The sequence below is a fragment of the Protopterus annectens genome, chromosome 1.part1 (genome assembly GCF_019279795.1).
Source record: "Protopterus annectens isolate FY-2018-M chromosome 1.part1, PAN1.0, whole genome shotgun sequence".
NCBI classification, from domain to species: domain Eukaryota; kingdom Metazoa; phylum Chordata; order Ceratodontiformes; family Protopteridae; genus Protopterus; species Protopterus annectens.
In genome coordinates this window covers 520,546,090-520,566,700 of record NC_056726.1, presented here as the reverse complement: position 1 = coordinate 520,566,700, position 20,611 = coordinate 520,546,090, and the positions used below count along the sequence as shown (strand labels likewise).

The following is a 20,611-nucleotide window of genomic DNA, read 5'->3' as shown; positions in this document are numbered from 1 at the left end:
ACAACACATACCTCTGATGTAAATTATGGTAACTAATGGGGCTATGCTAATATGAGGCTGCTATCTTTATCATATATTCATTTCATTCACATTATCACATTTTAGAAGAAAAGAAATTAGAGAAATAGTTTTATTTGGTCAGCAAGGGGATTAAATATGTGTTAGTTAAATGCAGTTACAATCAGTGCAAGTTAATAAATGCATTTTTCATGTGTTTTTCAATATTCTAAATCACTCTGTATTGAAACATTTCTTATTATACATTTATTTTACAAATAAATTTGGGAGTGTCTGAAGTAATATATAGTGTTATATTGTTCGAGTAGGTGCGGCTTATAATTCAGTGAGGATGGCTTATCAGACTTGGGTGAGGATGCTACTATGCATCCTAGGAGTTACTCTGCTCCAAGGTTGCCCACATGACCTACAAAAGTTATATGATCAAAACACCCCCTAGATCATCCATCAAGGCTGCATTCATTTCAGGTTACTTGTACTGTGGCTAGTAACTCTTTTCAGGGTAATTGTACTGCGGCTAGTAACTGATGGCAGAAGCTTAACTAACTATATGTGAATGAAGTCTGCTCTCATTTGTGCCTTTCATTTCCTCGAAAACTTCATTGTTTGCTCTGTTTTAAATACATTTATGTTCATTTTCCAGATGGCCCTCACCTTTCCATCTTCCCCTACGCTAGCTGTTCCTGCTGAAAACCATGTCTTGTTTCTATAGAATTTTTACTCCTTTTCATACAGTTTGCCAGCGCTAATTATATATGTTCCTTATTCTGGGTTGTTATCCATACATCAGTGTCTGTTTTCTAGTACAGTGCATTTCTTAATCAGCTTCTTTTTCTAGTGTTTTCCTATAGTCATGAATCTTTCCTATGCTTTTTGTTGCTTGTTAATGCTTTAATTTTAAGCAGCTTTATTGCCCTCACCTATCCCTTCAGCATGGCTTTCTTTTCTGCTTGCAGTTGCATCTTGATTTATATATTGCAAGATTCCATGCCAAGCATTTTCCTCTCTTTATTTTTATTTATTTTTAAGAGAAGTTCATTGGAAGAAGTCCAGTCAATCCTTTCTGCATGCTGAAGCTGTATGCCCTCAGATGATTGTTGGACTAAAGTCAGGCCCTAGCTTTTATTCTGATGTTTACCCAGCTCTGGTTTCAGAATGGATGTACTTTGTACTCTCCTTCAGTCTTCTTTAAGGACACAGCCACCCCTTTGTTGTTCTGCTGGGGCCTTGTAGATTGTGGCTTCTGTTATCTTTACTCATATGAAGTAGATTCTCTGTCTTTTTGTCTTTTCGCTCAGTGTACTTCACAGTATCAAGATGTACTTACTGCTCTGTCATGGCCAAGTTTTCAAATATTACATTTAGCATAAAAAGCAACTTCATCAAATGAATTCATTACAGTCTGAGTATCCCGATTTCTCAGAGGTGCAGCACTGTTTGAGTTAGTTGTATATTGTATGTGTGCGTGCCCACAGAGTGGGTTTGCCACCTCCCGCAGAAAAGAAAAGAAAAATAAGTAAGTCACCTTTATTTTGCTTATTGAGGACTTGTCTTAAATCAAACTGACGTAAATACGTGTTTCACTGTTATCGTGTTATTGATTAAATTCCATGTAACAGTTCTGCTAGCATTGTTCTGTTCCTTGTAAATATATCAGCATCTGTTATGGAACAGCTGTTGTAGCACATATAGTTACAGTATAGTTGTTTGCTTATTCATGACTCTACTCTAATTCAACAGGGAACAGAAGAAGTCAAATTGAAGTGGGAACATATTAAAACCCTTGTTGCAAGTCTCAGAGAGTTTGTTCGGACACCAGATCGCAAAATTATTGCTAGCACTCTGTCAAAGCTAAAACTGGAGCTGGACTTTGACAGCCATGCTATCAGCCAGGTGCAGGTGGTGCTGTTTGGTTTCCAGGATGCTGTAAGTACTGCAGATATTCATTGTTGTCCTTTCTAAGAACTACGAAGTTAAGGCATGTACCATGAACTGTGAATGCTTTTGCTGATGCATCCAGTTAGACGAGTATAATACTGAATCTGTGCATAAAAATACCTAGAAGGCTTATTTTTTAACAACCTTTTGAATAATGTCCTTTGGAAATGTATGGAATGTATACGCATATACTAGGCTAAATGCTACCAGGACCTTTATAGGTCTAGCCGTGCAATCCAACCCAGTTGTGTCTGTCTGTATTCTGAGCATTTATTAGGAGTGGGTATGTTAGGAGTTTTCTAGAGGTTATGGGGAAGTATATTAGCTTAGGTGTTACTGTCTGTGTCTATCAGAGATATAGGGGCCACACCTGGGATGAATTTCCGATTTCCCATCAATTGGATAAAGTTACACTAAAACAGGGTTATGGTTAGACTCTGTTTCACATTGATGGGAGCCTCTTCTAGAGCATGGGAATCCTCTAAGACACATATCAGTCTCTCTAGCATGTCTTATTTATGTCACATGCAAAATATAAATCCTTGGATCTACTGTAATATTATTTTTATTTAATGTTCCCTTTTTTTTTATTTGCATGTTTGCACAGTTAGAAAGTTTTGTCATGAAATCATCTAGCCAGCAAGTAATTGTCTCTTATTCTGGTACAATACCCTGTTGTTCAGAAATTCTACAGGTTGAAGATTGCCACTGCAGGCGAAAGCAGTGTGACTTTTATTTAGCAACTGAAATTTAAAAAGATATTAGAACTCATTAAATACCTCTGTGTGTAGCAAAGGTAGTGTTTGATGAGTTAAAATGAAATCTATTAATCTTTGATGTAAATTGTTAAAAATCACTTTAATACCACAGTGTGCATGTCAAATGTGTTAGCATTTTATAATTAATATGCTCGTAGAACACGAATTATAAAATAAGGCAATTTTGGATTGTTTACACTGACCATTGATAGATGGAATACTAGGTCCAGATGCAGAGATGATCAAAAGAGCAAGCAAAGAAGAGTAGTATTGCTCGAATTGAATTCATCCTCAATTGTTGGTGAATACCTTCATGAGGTAGACTTTGTTTTTACAAAACTTGCTAAGCTTGGTCGACTACTTCGAAACAGTCACCAAAAGGCATGGATGAGGGGAAGACCCACCTACCTTGACCTAGCCAAAGCCTTCAATACTATTCCACACTCTGGCATAATAGATAAACTTTCTCAGCTAGCCCTCAACCCATATGTTACCATACGGGTAGCTAATTGGCTCACTGATGGAACCCACTCAGTCAAAATAGGGGAAGCCACCTCTAGTAATAGACCTGTAACAAATGGTGTACCCCAAGGATCAGTCTCAGGGCCTCTAATGTTTGGGATATACTTTTCTGAGGTGCAAGCCAAAACCAGGGGTCTGTGGTTGACCAAGTTTGCAGATGACTGCAAACTGAGCACTGTCTTAAATTCCCCTAGTAATGTGAACATCCTCCAAGAGGGCTTTACCCAATGTACTACGCATGTATATCAGTCATGAGGGTCTTGGGCACCCAGGTTGATAGCAGTCTGACTTTTGACCACCACGTTGCCTCCATTGTACAGAAGGGTTTCTATATGCCCCACCTCATAACTAAGGGTATTTCATCCAGGAACAAGAAGGTCATATAACATCCCTGTACTCCTCCAGTATCAGACCCATTATCAAGTACAATGCCCCCTTTGGCATGTACCTTGCCAAGCACATGCAGCAGCTGGAGAGACCACAACAGGGTCTCAAATACCTTCCCTATACAGATAGGCTAAAAGCCCTGTCCCTCTACTCAGTCTCATACAGACTGCTCAGGGGTGACCTGTGTCTGGCATACAAGGCCATCTCAGACCTAGCCTTGATGGAGTTGCTGCATATCACTAAGTCAAACTCCACTTGAGCATCCCGCACACAAGGTGACCTTGTTGACAGGATAGCTTTGTGTGCCAAAGACTCCCCTGTCTGTGGAATAGACTCTCTCTCCATGCCAAGCAGAGTACCTCACTGGCTCTCTTTAAGAGGAACTTGGATGACTGGATGGGAAACAGAAAATACACCCCTGGGCTCCCACCTGTGTCCCTGCTGGACAGGGGAAACAGGTGCTGACTTTGTGGGAACATGGGTGAAATTCTTGCCTAGGCTTATAAGGGCCTCCAGGCCAGTAACCTAGTATCATCCTATGAACCTATAAAATCCCACATAGAAGACACTGATATGTAGACTGTGTTTTGCATATCCTCTATCATGGACCGAAGTAGGTTAAAAAACAAAAAGACAACTGGGTGCACAAGTTCCAGGATAAAAAAAGTGCCCAATAATGGTTGGCACACTGGTGCCAGTAATGGGAAAAATGACAGTGTAGAATCCTCAAGACACAGAAGCATTCTTACAACAGGTCCAGTGCAATTATTTTCTATTCCTACAACAGGGTTATGCCAGACTCAGGGAGGAAGATGGCCCTCCTGTTGTAGAAGGAAGTAGTTGCCCACAAAAAACATAAAAACTAAGGGGACAAAAAAGAGCCATAAAGATGATAGAGTAGACTAGTGGGAATAAAAAAGAAATTATGTATTGTTACTGTTATGCAAGAAGCTCAGAATTTCCAGATAGAAGATATTCAAAAAGATTGAGAGAAATTAGAGGAAAGAAAAGTACTTGCATAAGAAAACTGTCAGAAGTTTCAAATGTAAATTTATGTTCATTTAATACAATAGATTCATGAACAACATTGTATAGACCAAGAAACCTTGGGCCATTTTGAAAAAGAAGCAACTGACAAGGGTGTAAAAATATAAACAAAACCTAGAGATTTTTGAAAGGTATAAAAAAAGAAACGTGGACTTGGGAAGGACAGAGAGATCTAATATGGTGTAATATTTATGCAAAGGAGAAAACCAAATTAATCAACACAAAAAGCAGGTCCGGAGATATTTGAAGAGAAATACAGGCAAAGGCACCCAGGTATGGAAAATTTCACAATACAAAAAATAAGATAACAAATGGGTAATATGGAAAAGAAGATTAGTAAGGTAGAATTAAAAAAAAAAGTTTTGCAATACCTGTGAAGTGAAGGATTTAGTGCAGAAAGTCCAACACAGGTTATGTCATAGCATGATGGAACAGTGAGTCCCCCAAGTAAGGAGAAACAGGAGGAGTGGGAAATATCTAAAGAAATAAGGACATGGGAAATAGAGAAAGATATGATGTGCATATTTGTGCAAAGGAGGAAGAAAAGCTAATTGAAAAAAAGCAGCACTAAAGATATTCAAAGAGAAATGCAGGCAAAGGCATACGGATATGATAATTTTCACAATACAAAAAAATAAGAAAACAAAGGGGGCAAAGTAGTAAAGAGAATTAGTAATGGAGAAGTTAAAGAAATAGAAACTGAAGATGTTATGTAGTCCTATCTCGCCTACATTTTTACCCGTGGGTTCAGAGCCGAATATCTGCTCCGACTCGGCCGATTTTAGTAGCTCGAAGTCTTTCATTGGCTGGGCTAAGCAGGTATCCCATGGTGCACTGCTCCATATCCCCAGATCTCATTTGCCGCTCGTGTAGCTCGGACGTGGTCTCGCTTGGCTGTGGCTAAGTACCCTCTTTTTTCTTGGCTTAAGAAAAGTTTTGATTTCTATCAAAAGCTATTTTCATAGCTAATTGTCTAAATTTGTCTAAGTTTGTCTCGGTCAAGAATTGTGATTGTGTGATTGTTGTGTGGTATCCCACTGACTGTTCCCTCAGGCTAGGCCCATTTCAGTTAGAGGGCCTAGTTTTCCTCTGTTGCCTTCTGTGTGAGTTCGGTCCAAACCGTTTAAATTAGAGGTTTCGGCTACCTTTCTTTGTAGTTTTCAATCCCTTGGTCAGAGTGTGTGCTAGTTTTTTTTTGGTGTGTGTTTGATCTCTGTTTTAGTGTTGGTTACTCTTAGCGTCATTCCCGCTTTTATAGAGTGAATGCCTGTATATTGTTTCAGACTTGGTTTTGCGTTGTGGGCGCAGTAGTTAAGATGTCCAAGGATACCAAGGAGCACAAACCTTCGGGTTTTAAAAAGTGTTCAAAATGTGGATACAAAATATCCATTACCAATGGGCATTCCATTTGTGTCTGCTGCTTAGGAGCCATCCATCTGCAGGAATCCTGCAGTTTTTGTCATGCATTTAGCCCTAGAGTTCTCCAAGAGAGAAAGAGTAAGTTAATCTTAAAGGGACTATTAAAACCCTCTTTTGAAGAGGCTATGGATTCGTCTTCCAGTGGTAAGTCTAAATCTGGCAAGTCAAAAAAGAGATCTCCGGCTCCATCAGCTTCATCGGAGACCCCGGAGAAAATGTCTTAAACTGCATCGACCTCCTCGGCTCCACTGTCCTTGGGGCCGCAGGAAGGCTCGGTATTGACGGAACCAGCGTCAGCTCCAGTTGTATTGGAACCTCCTAGGAGCTGATCGCCCAGTCTCGGACCAGCTTCTCCTGAGAGGAGATCACATTCGCCATCCCTGTCCTCCAAATCCTCCAGGACCCTTTTGGATGTGGGTGTGGTGGATCAGAGGCTCTTCCAGTCACCGGTTTTGGCAAAATTGTTTTCGGCTCTGGCCCAGTTGGCTCCGGAGCCAGTCCCGACCCCATCTTCGATCATTCCTCCTCCAAGCGCATCTCTGTCTTCGGAGCCGGAGTGTTTCGTGCCGCGTGATGTTTTGAGGCCGGCTCCGATGCCCCATTCGGCTCCATCGGTACTGGCATCGGCTCCGACCCTGTCGGCTCCATCCTCTGGGTTCGGGACTCGGGATTCTTCGGTCGGTCCCGAGGGGGACATCTCGGGGCTTATTTCGGTTCCGAGTCTCCCTCTCAGTGCATCGGCTCGGGGAACTCCGACCCCCCGTCATGGTCTTGGAGACTGGTCGCTCCTCGGATTCGGGGGGGCTGGCCTTCGAGGCTATGCAGACCGCGCTGGCCAGATCGTCAGCTACATCAGGCGGGGTCGGTCACTCTGTCCCCCACCACTCCGGTGAGAGCTTCTGATCAACACCCATCCATGGACAGCAGACCACCAGGGCCTAGGGATACCCCCACGAGTTGTCCCCAAATTTCTGAGGGTCCCTCAGAGTTTGTGCCTGAGGAACCACCCAGAAAGAAAGCGTGCAAGAGGAAGCACATAGACTCCCAAGATGAGTCCCTCACCTCTGATACTGACCTCGAGGAATTGGAGGGGTCCCCCAAGTCATCCTCTGATGATGTTTCCTTCTCCGATATCCTGAAACAAAGAGGTGACTGGCCTAACAAAGCCCCTTCCGAGGAGGAGTCAATATTCCCTCCGCCTCCTGGGTGCCTCCACCCTTCGACGAACTCCTTGGCCTGATTTGTCAAAGAGTGTGGGAGAACCCTGATTCTGTGGAACCTGTGCCCAGGCGTCCCAACAAGTTTTTTCCATCCCCAGGGCAAAGGGTTTCTGTCTAAAGGAGTCCCTGTAGATGCCATGGTGGTGGCAGCAGCCACCCAGAAAGAAGTAGCAGAGTCTTCTTCATCCGTCCATCCTCCTAACAAGGAGTCTAGGACCATGGATCGGTACCCTCTCGTCAGCAACCTTTACATTACAGTCGCTGAATTACCTGTCTCACTTCACTCGGCTCCAGAGAGATCTCCTCAATGAGTTAGGAGATACTCTTGCAGGTAATGTTCCTGAGGCGGTGGCTCAGACTGTTAACGCCCAGGTCTCTACCCTCAACTCCATTGTTAACTTATCCATGCGGCTCATTTCGTATGCAGCCAAGGGAGCGAGTAGGGCAGCAAGCTCAGGGGTCACCCTTAGAAGACAAGCCTGGCTGCGCCTGTGTCCCTTTGCGGAGGCCTTCAAGTCTTCCTTCACTGAAGCCCCCTTTGATGGTTCCTCCTTGTTTGGGACCAAAGTGAAAGACACCCTTACCAGGTGTGAGCAAGAGGGAAAGACCCTGTCTGCCGTAGGGGTCCGTTTTTCCCTTCCTTCTAGGCCTTATCCCAAGGCCCAGCAGGGGGGAAGATGTGGTTCAAGAGATCAGAGGTTTTTTCCTGCCGCACAAGGTGAACCCCCCTCCAGAGGCAGGGGAGGGGGGGGTTATTCAGGGAGACGTCACCCCAGAGGCAGAGGGGGCCCTGCAATTCGGGAGACTGAGATTCCTTTTGTGGCTCTCCATACTCTCGTTCCTGAGGGTGTGGCCGACTGCGCTTATCCGGAGCCAGTCGGGGGTCGAATTTCTTTATATCCGGAAGCCTGAGAAAGCATTACCCAGGACTGATGGGTATTACGGATAATTTCCGGAGGTTATCTCATTCCATTCTCATCAGAATCCCTGCCAGTCAGAAAAATCCCAGACGTACCACCCAGTCAAAGGGATCAAGCAGCCTCAGAGGTCTCACAGCTGCTAGAAAAAGGAGGCATCTAGCGTGTCCCCTCAGACCAAATCGGATTAGGGACTTACTCAAGATTCTTTTAGGTGCCGAAAAGAACAGGGGACCCTGAGACCCATACTAGATCTCAGCCAAGTGAACAACTACGTACACAAGTCCAAGTTCGGTATGGTCACACTACAATCAATTCTCCCATTGTTGAGAGAGGAGGAATGGATGTGCTCCATCAACCTCAAGGATGCTTACTACCATGTGAAAATGGACAGAGCATCCAGGAGTCACCTACGCTTCCGGCTGGGAGCCAGTCATTTCCAGTTATGAGCCCTGCCCTTTGGTCTCACCACAGCCCCCAGGGTGTTCACCAAGTGTATGGCAGTGGTGACGGCTCACTTGAGACATCAGGGATTCCAGGTTTTTCCGTATCTGGATGACTGGCTCCTTACTGCTCCCACCAGGCATCAATTAGTTCAAACCAGGGACGCTACCACCAATCTATGTCACCAGTTGGGTATAACAATAAATGGGGAAAAATCTGCCTTATTGCCCTCATAGCATGTCACCTTTATAGGAGCAGAATTAGACACCATTCGAATGCGAGCATTTTTACTGCAGGAAAGGATCAGAGTATTACAACAACAGATACACATGCTGTTGCCCCTGAGACAAGCGAAGGCAAGATGGGTTCTCCAGCTCCTAGGGACCATGGCAACAACAATCATGTTGGTCCCTCTAGCGAGATTACACATGAGAATTCTCCAATGGCTCCTCTTTGTTCAATGGTCTCTCCAAAGACTTCCACTGTCTCATCCCATCTTACTCCTGGACAGATGCAAGCAGGACCTCAGTTGGTGGCTGTGCACCAACAATTTGGATGGGGGAAAGCCCTTCGTTCCACCCATCCCGGTTGCCACGGTGACCATGGACGCATCCCAGATGGGATGGGGGGCCATTATCTTGGCAGGACAGTCCAAGGCACGTGGCAAGAACACGAGATACATCTGCATATAAACGTCCTGGAGATGAGAGCAGTGCTACTTGCGTTGCAGGCACTTCAGAGTGTTCTTCCTCTAGGGACGATTGCGATACACTCAGACAACATGTCAGTAGTGTGGTATCTAAACAAGCAAGGGGGAACCAAGTCTTACCCTCTGTGCAGAGAGGCCATGCGAGTGTGGCATTGGGCAGTAACTTCCCAATGGTTTCTGGTGGCAATGCACATTCCGGGCAAGTCCAGCGTGATTGTGGACAGGCTAAGCAGAGCTATCCTGATGCCTTACGAGTGGTCCCTGAATCGCCTGGTTGCTGACCGAATCTTCAGCAGATGGGGTCAGCCTTGCTGCGACCTTTTTGCCAGCCCCCTCAATGCGAAATGCAGCAACTACGTCCCGCTGATCCCCACACAGGGTAGTCACCCAGGGATGCTCTGGTTCGCGATTGGCCCTCCGGTCTGCTTTATGCTTTTCCTCCGTTTCCCCTGCTGTCAGAGGTGATTAGTTGATTCAGAAAGCGCAATCCTTGGGAAGCAAAATCATTCTGATTGCTCCACACTGGTCTCGCCAAGTTTGGTTGCCCTTTCTTCAGCAGTTCGTTGTGGATACTCCTTGGACTCTGGACCCTCAACCAGATTTACTGACACACATGGGACAGTTTCACCCCTCCCTAATGACCCTCCGGTTGACAGCCTGGCTACTACTCCACTTCCATCGTTAGTCAGATTTCATAATTTCTCACCGGAAGTGGTTCATATATTATCGTCCTCTCTCAAACCATCCACTAGGAAAATTTATTCTAGTAAATGGAAAAGGTTTTCTATCTGGGCACATACCATAGGCATTGATCCTTACACAGCTCCAATAGCTTCAGTTCTGGAGTTTTTGTCTATGCTTTTCCATCAGGGTTACTCATCAGCCACCATAAAAGTTCAACTGGCGGCGATCTCTAATTTCCACGTAGCGAATGAGCCTAGTCTCATGGCGTATAGACTGTGCAAGGCGTTCTTGAAAGGTACCCTATTGCTCTGTCCCCCGGTGTCCAAACCTATCATGCCCTGGGATCTCAATTTTGTTCTACAAGCCCTTACTTGGCCACCCTTTGAGCCCACAGCTACCTGCGAATTGAAATTCTTGACCTGGAAAACAGTCTTCTTAACAGCAATCACTTCAGTAAGGCGAGTTTCAGAAATTCAAGCCCTCTCTATCAAACCTCCATATTTAATCTTCAATAAAGACAGGGTCTCTGTCAGACCAAACCCCTCGTTCCTTCCTAAAGTGGTTTCTGTGTCCAACCTAAATCAGTCCATTGAGCTGCCTGTTTTCTTCCCCCACTTTTCTAACAAGGCAGAATTTAAATTTCACCAGTTGGATGTACATAGACAATTACGCTTCTATCTACACCGAACAAAAGATATCCGGAAGTCTGACCAACTTTTTGTTTCCTTTTCGGAAAACCGAATGGGTTCCCCGGTATCCAGGGTCACACTGTCTAGATGGATATCTAACTGTATCTCTTTCATCTATCAAGCAGGAGGTAAAGATCTGCCATTTCCAGTCAAGGCTCACTCTACTCGGGCTGTTTCCACATCCACAGCTTATCTAGCCAGATAGTCAATGGATGATATATGTGCTGCAGCTACTTGGGCTTCTCCTCACACATTTGTTTCTCATTACAAATTGGACGTGGTCTCCAGGGGCAGGTCTTCCTTTGGCTCCACAGTCCTCAGGAGTATTTTCCTATGAGCCACCCAGGATGTAGGTGCTAGGGACGCTGTCCCACGGGTAAGAATGTAGGTGAGATAGGACTACATAACATCAAGAAGTTATGTACTCACCATAACGTTCGATGTATGTAGTCCATCTCACCTCACATTCTTACTTACCCTCCCACCTTCCCCCTTCCTGGAGGATTTGGAGATTAGGTTGTCATCTACAGAGTTCCCTTGTTTAGCTTATTCTTTACCTGGAGGTGATGTGTGCATGGAGTACAAATGAGTTTCGCAGCAAACTAGATCTGGGGATATGGAGCAGTGCACCATGGGATACCTGCTTAGCCCAGCCAATGAAAGACTTTGAGCTAGTAAAATCGGCCGAGTCGGAGCTGATATTCGGCTCCGAACCCACGGGTAAGAATGTGAGGCAAGATGGACTACATACATCGAACGTTATGGTGAGTACATAACTTCTTGTTATGGATTACTTACAAAGTGAAGTATTTAGTGCAGAAAGTCCAACACAGCATAATAGAACAGTGGGACCCCAAATTAAGGGTAAACAGGTGGAATGTAAAGCATCTGATTAGTTGCTATATGAAGATACCCTGAAGCCTTCAGTAGGAAACCAGTACAAAAGTTCAGTTGGAGTTGCACAACAAGAGAAGAAACAGGAAATGGTGGCATCTCTAATGCAGTCAGTGTTGTGGAGTGATAGGCCAATCAGTTCCCATATGAAAGATCAATAGATGACACACAGTGCAGCTGAAGAGAATATGTCACAAGAAGGTGTTCTGGAACTTTCTGCAGAATGGCCGCAGGAAATGGAGAGTAAAGAATGTGCCCTTAGTTTAGAAGAAAATGATCTAAGGGAAGAGTTGCTTAATTTAATACAGATGGATACACATAGTAAGATTAATGAAATAAATAAATTACAGAATGTCAATAAGACCCAAAATGTTAGAGGTCTGATAAAACAAATGAGAACCATAATCAAGACTATTGACAGAAATTCATGTGAAGTAACAAAGGTAAAAAGGATACATTACTGTGCAGCTACATTAATAACAGATGAAGTCTTACCACAAATACACAGGGCAGTAAGGGAAAGGAAGAGAAGAAATAAAATGACATCATGGTAGTATCAAATAAAGAAAACTATAAAGTGATTAAGATAAAAAGAGTCGCTGTTAGAAAAGTATAGAAGAAACAACAAATCAACAAAAACACTTAGAAAGATAAACGTGATATGCACATTGCAAAGTATTAGAATAGACCAGGATCTTTCGTGCACTATTGCAAATAATAAACTAAAGATATCAGCACAGGCAGAAGAACTTAGTATATATGCAGATAAATATAAACAAAAAGTTAAAAATAAGCACCTCGTTGATGATGCAAAAAAGCTTTATAGAGAATTATGAAAAATGCAAAAGGGATAGAAACACCACCAAAAAAAGAAGAAATAGACACATTTAAGAGAAATAGCTATGAAGACTCTGTTGAACATAATAAAAATGCTGAGTGGATAGAAGTAAAATAAACAGTAATAGGTTTAAATGTACAGGATATAAAATAGGAACTGCCAGAGAAATTGAAACAAAATTAAGAAAGGTTCCTAATTGGAAAACCCCAGCCCCAGATGCAGTACCCGACTTGTTGCAAAAAATTAACATCTTTACGTAAAGATTTAGCCATAAGTAAGAAGTATTTATATGCATACCCTGAACAGACACCAGTCTGGTTAACAGGAAAAACAATTTTCTTCCTAAGAGTGAACCTGCAAGATATCGTAAAAACTATAGACCAGTAACTTGCCTTCCAACAATGTATAAAACCGTACATTAGAACTGATGCCAACAGAGTTTATAGTCATTTAGAAGAAAACTCAATCATGGCAATAGAAAACAAGAGTAACAAAAGAAAGCAATATGGAACAAAGGATCATTTGATGTTAAATAAAGTCATAATGGAGAATTGTAGAAAGGGGGAAGAATCTAAGTATGGCATGGATAGATTACAAAAATGCATTTGACAGCATCCCACATTAGTGGATAAAAGAGTGCTTACAGATGTATAACACCATACATTGATCATTTACATTACAGTGACCATGAAACAGTGGTAAATCACTTTGCAGCTAAGTCATGATACAGGATAAATTATTATCCTAGGGATAAAAATTCAAAGGAGCATATTCCAGGGTAACTCTTTCACTGTTGCTCCCTTTTCTTGCCCATAACTCATTAAGCTGTCTACTTAATAGATTTGGTCATGGTTACAATTTTTCTCCCAGATAACACCAAAGCCTTCTCATCTTCTTTTTGTATAAAACTTTATAGCGCATCAGATGAGGAGCTGAAAGTACAATTGGGAGTGGTCAAAGCTTTCTCAGATGATATAAGAATGCCATTTGGTCTTGATAAATGTGCATAAGTAACATTTAAAGCAGGAAAGCTGCAGCACAAAGAAAATATCAGTCTGAGACAGGAATGTGATGTGAAATAACTTGAGCAGGAGGGAGTATATAAGTATTTGGAAATTGATGAGGAATCGACAATAAAACATGAACAAATTTTATTTTTTATTTTACATTTAACTGGGATAGTTCAACTGGATGAGGTCCATTTACAGTGGAGGCCCGGGGAGAAAAACTACACAATTAGATACAATACTAACAAAAAATAGACCGATAATAATAGCACAAAAACATAACAGTGGTGAGTTAAAACTATCCTAATAAAACATGAAATAGATACAAGTCTATAAGTCTAGAGTAGGTAGACTAGGAAGGCGGCAAAGTGGAATAAGAAATGAAGTGATCATTGTTATACATGGACATATCCAGGTTTTCCTGAGATGTGATTTAAGTAACTTTTTGAACTGCATGATAGTAGAGGCAGAAGTTACAGAAGAGGGGAGGTTGTTCCAGGTTTTAGCTATGGTATGAGAAAATAGAGCTTTCCCTGCACTATTAGTAGCACTAGTGGTACAGAGGAGAGATTTATTGGTAGAACGGAGTGGATGACTAGTAGATTAGAGCAAAAGTAGTTGTTTTAGTGCCGGAGTTTTGTCAGGGTATCTCAGGATGTTAAAGCCGATGATTAGCTGATGGCAGGTGAGTAGTTGAAGTTCTAGCCATTGAATATCCCTAAGTGCCTGACAGTGATGGGTTCTGAAGGTGGAGTTGTTAGCAAACTTGGCAATTATATTACAACATGACCCAAGTTTGTCAAGATCAGTTTTTCTAATCTGGGTCAGGATTGGTGCTGCATACATAAGGGTAGACAGTAGGTGAGTTTGGGCTAAGATGTTTTGTGCCTTGTCTATGAGAAAGTTCTTGTGTCTATAAAGAGTTCCCATTTTTTGTGTATCTTTTGGATGGTTTGAGCAATATGGACATCAGAGAAAAGATTTTTGTCTATTTCTACCCTGAGGAGTTTAGTATGGGCAGTAGTAGAGATGACAGTACCATTTTTAGAGGTGATAGAGAAAATTAGAGAAGTAGCTTTAGATTTTTTCGGGGTAAACAGGAATAATTTAGTCTTGTTGGGGTTTAGAATAAGTTGGATGTCAGTGAACCAACCTTCAACAGAGCTAAAGGATTCTTGGGTTAGCTGCTGTTGGGTGGTAAGAGATGGGGCTGAGCAGATAAGCATTGAGTCATTTGCATACTGTACAAGTGTGGCCTGCTGGGTGGAGGTATGTAGGTTGTTTGTGAAGACAGAAAAAAGAAGTGGGCCCAAGACTGAGCCATGTGGTACACCTATGGTAGTTGGAAGTAGAGGAGATCGCTGTCTGTTGAAAGATAGTATTTGAACCAGGAGATAGCAGAAGGGGGCAAAGGAAAGGGAGGTTAGAGCATCTAATAGTTTTGGGTGTGAGACCATGCAGAAATCTTTGGAGAGAGCTAAAAAAATAGCAGATACATAATTATTTTTATTTCTGTGATTAACCTGGATTAGTAAAAGAAAGAAAAGCAGTAGTTGTGCTGTGGTGTGGATGGAAGCCATGTTGAGTGGTGGAGAGAAGATTGTGTGTTCAGGAATTGCATAACTTGAGAGTGAGTACAATTCTCAAGAAGGTTAGATAAGGGAGGTAGAACGGCTACTGGATGGTAGTTTTGAGAAGTCATAGGAATTGCCACCTTTATGGAGGGGTATAATATATGAAACTTTCCACAGTTGAGGGACATAGGCTTCCTGAATAGATCGGTTGATAAGGATTGAAACCGGGTATGATAAGGATTCAGCTGCTATTTTTAGGAAGTTAGCGGGTATATTGTCAGCTGCAAGAGGGGTAGGTTTCAACTTTAGGAGTTTTTTTTAATTTTAGAGGTAGGAACTGGTGAGAGTAAAGGAGGGCATGTTTTCTGGACTTTTGGTAGAGGTAAATGAAGAGTTATTTTTGGATAGTTGGGCGGACAGTGTCTGGATGGAGTTTGTAAAGTGATAATTAAGTTGGGAAGCTATGTCTTTATTATTATTATTGGGGGAGTTAGGGGCAGAGGTGGTTGTTTTGCCAGATTTTAATAGGGAAGTTGATAGCTTGCTAAAAGTTTTGGGGATCTTTTGAATGTTTGTTTTGGAGACCTAGGAAGTAGTTTTGTTTATCAAGTTTAGTTTGTTTTTTGGCCAAATTCCTAAGTTGTTGGTAGTTTTGTTTGGCTTGGTTGGAGTTGTCCTTTTTCCATTGCTTCCAGGCCTTGTCTCTAGACTTCAGTAAGGCTTTTGTGTCCCTACTTAGCCATGGTACATAGTTTGCCTTAGCTCTAATTTTCCTGATCAGAGCGACTGAATTAAGGACATTGGTAAATGTATTGTTAAAGTAGTCCACTGCCTGGTCTAATCCAAGTGTTTGTAGTGGTTCCCAGTTGCTCTGTTTTAATATAGTGTTTAGATCCTGTGGGTTTAATTTGCGGTCATTCCTGATTTGTCTATAGACTATAAGCTTGGGTATGCTGGTATGTTTCCTTAGAAGGAATGTAGGGTGGTGATCACTAAGCCCATCTGGTAGGCATCCTGTCTGGTAGTTTTGTTTGGGGCAGTTCACTAGTGTCCAATCAATAATGGATTGTTTTGGGGATTTATCTATTCTGGTGGATTCTTGAATAACCTGAGCAAATCCAAGCAGGTTGATATGGTTGGTGGGATTGTTAGAGTTACAGGCTAGCCAGTCGGTATTTAGGTCACCTAGTAGGATAGTTTCTTGTGGAAGATTATCTCTAACCCAGTGAAGGATTTCTTCGATTATGGGGGAGTTGTTTCCTGGAGGGATATAACTACAGAGAATGTTGATTTTTTTTTGTGTGTGTTTTTTTTATAGCTAGAACTGACCCTAAGGTTCCGGCATTTTGAAATTTGGGTAGAGGGGTTTGTAGAGATTAGAGGTTGAGTGTATTTTTAAAAAGAATAGCAACTCCACGTCCCTTCCTATCTGTTCTGTCTAGCCTTAGGATATTGTATCCTGGAGGGAGAATTTCTTTGTTTTGGGTGCTAGGTTTTAGCCAGGTCACTGTTATAGTTAGTATGTCGGGGGAGTAGTGAGTTATGAATGCATGTAGGTCAGGGAGTTTGTTAGAGATGCTTCTGGTGTTAATATTAATGATCAGTAGGTCAGATTTTAGTTTGTTTGAAAGTATGTTATTACATGGTCCTGAGTTTGGGTGTGTCTCTCATGAGATGAGAAGCATTTTGCTTATAATCAGTATGTGTTTAATTGTGTGTGATATATCTGTGAAGGATCTGCATGGAGTTTTTCTAATGTAAGGTCCTGGTAGTTAGGTCATATTTATGTGTAGTAGAGAGCTATCATTAATGTGGAACAGATGAGGAAGTTTATGTGGGCTTTTGTATGTGTGGTAGCATGTGTTATATGATAGAAAGTGGTATGTTGGTATGAATGGTGTAATGTGGGCTAAGGTAGAGAGAGTTAGCAAGAGAAGTGATAGTAAGATTTGCATTTTAGGGTGGGAGTGGCGTTTAGGTAAAGGCAATGTTCTGGTCTAGGTATAGGGGTATGTGTGGGGGTGTGTCTACTTTCTGCTGTTACTACCTGTTTGGTAGGGAGTTAGGGGGTGTGGTTATTTTGAGGTAGTTGATTGGTGCAGGGAGTATTCAGATGACATGGGGTTAGAATAAATGTAGGTATTGTGGGGGCAGGTGGGGATTGGGGGCAGGGTAGGGGAGCGGAGCGAGGTGAACAGAGCAGGGCCCAGCCCGACCGCGATAGTGCAGATACCATCTGTAAGTGCTGTTCAGAGAAGAACAGGCATACAGGTTGAGAAGGGTAAGAGTAAAAAAATAAGTTTCCTTGCAATAACTTTTTTTTCCCTATTATTTTACAACTGTGACTGCAGGAATTCTTAGGGAGGCCTATTATTTTATTCCAGTGCTGCGGGTTCCCGAGCGGAAATACAACAGTAGTAAAGTTCTTTATCTAGGAAGGATAATTGAAATAGAAACTGTATTTATTCAAACAAGTTTTTAAGACTGCTAGTGGTTTCAGGATATTCTAAGCAGCAGTCTCCTAACTTTGCGAGCCTTTCATAGGGGGCAGGCTGAGTTTGGGTGAAAGTAAATAGTGTACAGTTCCTAGGAAGGAGAAGGAAAATATAGATGTAGATTAGGACTATGCAACAACCTCTTCAACTGTTCATAACTTAAACAAACAAAGCAGTATTTAAGCAGTCTGCACAGAAATCAATCAGCCTTTTAACCAGTAGACGTTTAGATAAAATATGCTTAACAATGTGTGGTACAGGTTATAAACAAGTTACTATAATGCATGTTTCTTAAGTCACGACTAATGGTACAAATATGAAGCATGCACCCTTTTACAGGTATTACAGAAATAGAGCTCAGCATTTCAATTACTGAACTGCATGTTCCACAAATCACTACAAGTATTTAAACAATTTAAATAATTCAAATTGCAATTAGTCTCCTCAAATCCCTACAAGTATTTCAAATATCTTACAAGCACCCTTTTTCAGATATTACATAAACAGACCTTGCATTTAAAACAGCGAATATAAACTTGCTTCTGTTATTTCAGCGCTTATAGCTAGAACACGCTTATCACAGCCAGTTACTAATTGTATAACACTGTATTACAATCTACGTGTTTTTCTTGAGTAGGACTTACACAGATCAATTTCAGCAAATATCTTGCTTTGTTTGTGTGTATAATGACTACGTTACGTTGCTACCCTTCTACAGAAATCAGCAAAAACTACTAACTACTACTAGCATTACACCTGGCTTTACTTGTGACTTCTGTGTAGCTCAGCTTTTTATATGTATAATGCAGTAAGCAGACAATGTTTAATAAACACTAGTACAGTGCAGACATTTCTTACAACACTTTAAAAATAAGTTGTAAGATGTTCTTACCGCCGCCATTGGGTTCCATGAGCATTATCACTTTTAAAAGAAAATTTTTAAAAACTTTTAAAACAAATGTGAACAAAACTCCATAAGGAATATTTTAAAAGGCTAAAATTGATACTGAAAACAGTCCTGACATTTAGGAACAACGTGCAGGCTAGAAATTTATTTTACTTGTCCTAACTTACAGTTTTGGCGTGATTGGCCCAAAAAGGTATTGGATCAGTTGGACAGGAAAACAAGAATAATTCTACATGATTATCAAATGATAAAGAAACAGTGTATACCAAGCATGGCTCCCACAAGAGGAGGGCTGACAGGGCCATAGCCTGAGGGCCCCGGGATAAGGGGGGCCCGGTGTGAGCGGTCAAAAGATAAAAATATTTAAAACCTCTTTTTGAAATTTCTCGACCACTGAAAATGTATACATTTAATTCATATAACAATTGAATCATGAATTTCAAAAAGAGCCCATATCCATATTTTTTAAATTGTGGAGATGGGCCCTTTTCAGAATTCACGATTCAATTATTATTATCCATGCAGCAGAGCGCGCAAGCTAGTTGGGTGCTCGGGAATATTTCTAGCCTACATTGGTATCGTATGAGCATGTGATATACTATTACCCTTTGCGTCGTATGGCCGCGTGTTTTACACACTCAAAAAAAAAAAAACTTGGTTGAGCCGTATCAATGTTGTCTGCTTTGTGTGTTCTATACAAAAAAGTTTCAATTTTAACTGGAATCGTGCTGATTCGTAAGCAGACCTCTCAACCGTTCTGAATCTATTGTTTTTTACCAGTTTCGAGGATTGAGGAGAGGTGTGTCCCTCTTGCTTACCTACCTCTATAACAGCTGTCCTTGTTACAGCACTGATATCACCTCCAGGGCTTGTTAACTGTTGTATTTCCTGCATACTCCCATCTCTCTCCCTCCAGAAGAGGCAAGGCTAATTCCACCTGGCCAGCTCCAGCAGGTGCTCAAGTCACTAATCAAACTCAGTTTGCCAGAGTCACAGACAGATCCTTATTCCTCTATGTGAGGAGTGCTGGGCAAATTTTGCAAAACTCAATACACATTAATGGCTTCAGTTTTATTAATAACAGTGTGCTGTTCTGGAGACAGAAACATATGATTGGGTTACAGTGTTTAACTGATAAATTAAAATGGTGAACTCATTAAACCAGAATTAATGTGGTCTGCTGATGAGCTGATAGTGTTACCAGAGGTTACCAAATATCTTACTATAGGAGTTATCACAGTGCAGCCTTTTTCTCTTTATACTAACTGGTTTCCCCAGGTTTCTGCATTACTTATTGCATTTATACTATTTCATATATTGCTTGTATGTTCTGAAATATGTTATGCTTCACTGAATGATAGATCATAGTGTTTCTGTATGGCTTTTCTCAAATGCAGTCACCTGTTCTATATTCTGTGATATTGTTAGATGTTTTGTGAAGTAGGTTTACACAGCACATCTACAGATGCCTCAGTACTGGTATCAAAGTACAGGACCTAATGCCACAGTTCCTTTAAATCAGATATGATAAAATAATGCTGTATACATCAGTCTTCCTAAAACAATAATTCTGAGAAACATACTAATACAATGACAATAAGTACAGGGAATGATAAAGTCCAGATGTAAGACTTTGAATACCCTCCAAGTATCTCTAAAAGCTTAAAAATGCATTTAAATACTCTGTGATCTTATAGTATAATGATTATGTTTCTAACAGTTTTCTCATTTCACAACACATAACATAACATGGCTCACAAAACAGACTACAAAGAAAAAATAATTCAAGCGAGGTTGAGGTCCAAATAATAGGGTGCCACGATTCCCAAGTGGCACCTCTTAATTTCTGAATTTCCCAGCTTTTTCTTTTAATTTTTTTTCCCCGGCTTTTTTTTTTTTTCAAACTGACATCATCACACAGAGGCATGCACAGTGACATCGGCTTCATGAGCAGCCTGCCAGCCTATCGGAATTTGGCTGAGGGCTGCTCTGGGCCGAGTTTACTTTGCAAGCCTGCAACAAAGTAGAGAAATGAGATAGGGTCTAAAGAGAGAGGAATGGGACAGATGAGTCAGAAGCCTGAGCACTGAGCAGCTGATAGCGCTGCAAAGCACATCATTGGATTTAACAGGTAAGAAAATATG

At 41.6% G+C, this 20,611-nt stretch overlaps 1 protein-coding gene across 1 annotated transcript in view; it reads left to right on the top strand.

Moving 5' to 3' along the window:
- MAP3K5 (mitogen-activated protein kinase kinase kinase 5) overlaps window positions 1-20,611 on the top strand; it is a 2,923,819-nt gene that overhangs the window by 2,732,007 nt on the left and 171,201 nt on the right. The window contains exon 24 of the mRNA XM_044087116.1: window positions 1,759-1,944. Coding sequence (XP_043943051.1) covers window positions 1,759-1,944 — 186 coding nt within the window. The remainder of the gene's footprint in view (window positions 1-1,758; window positions 1,945-20,611) is intronic.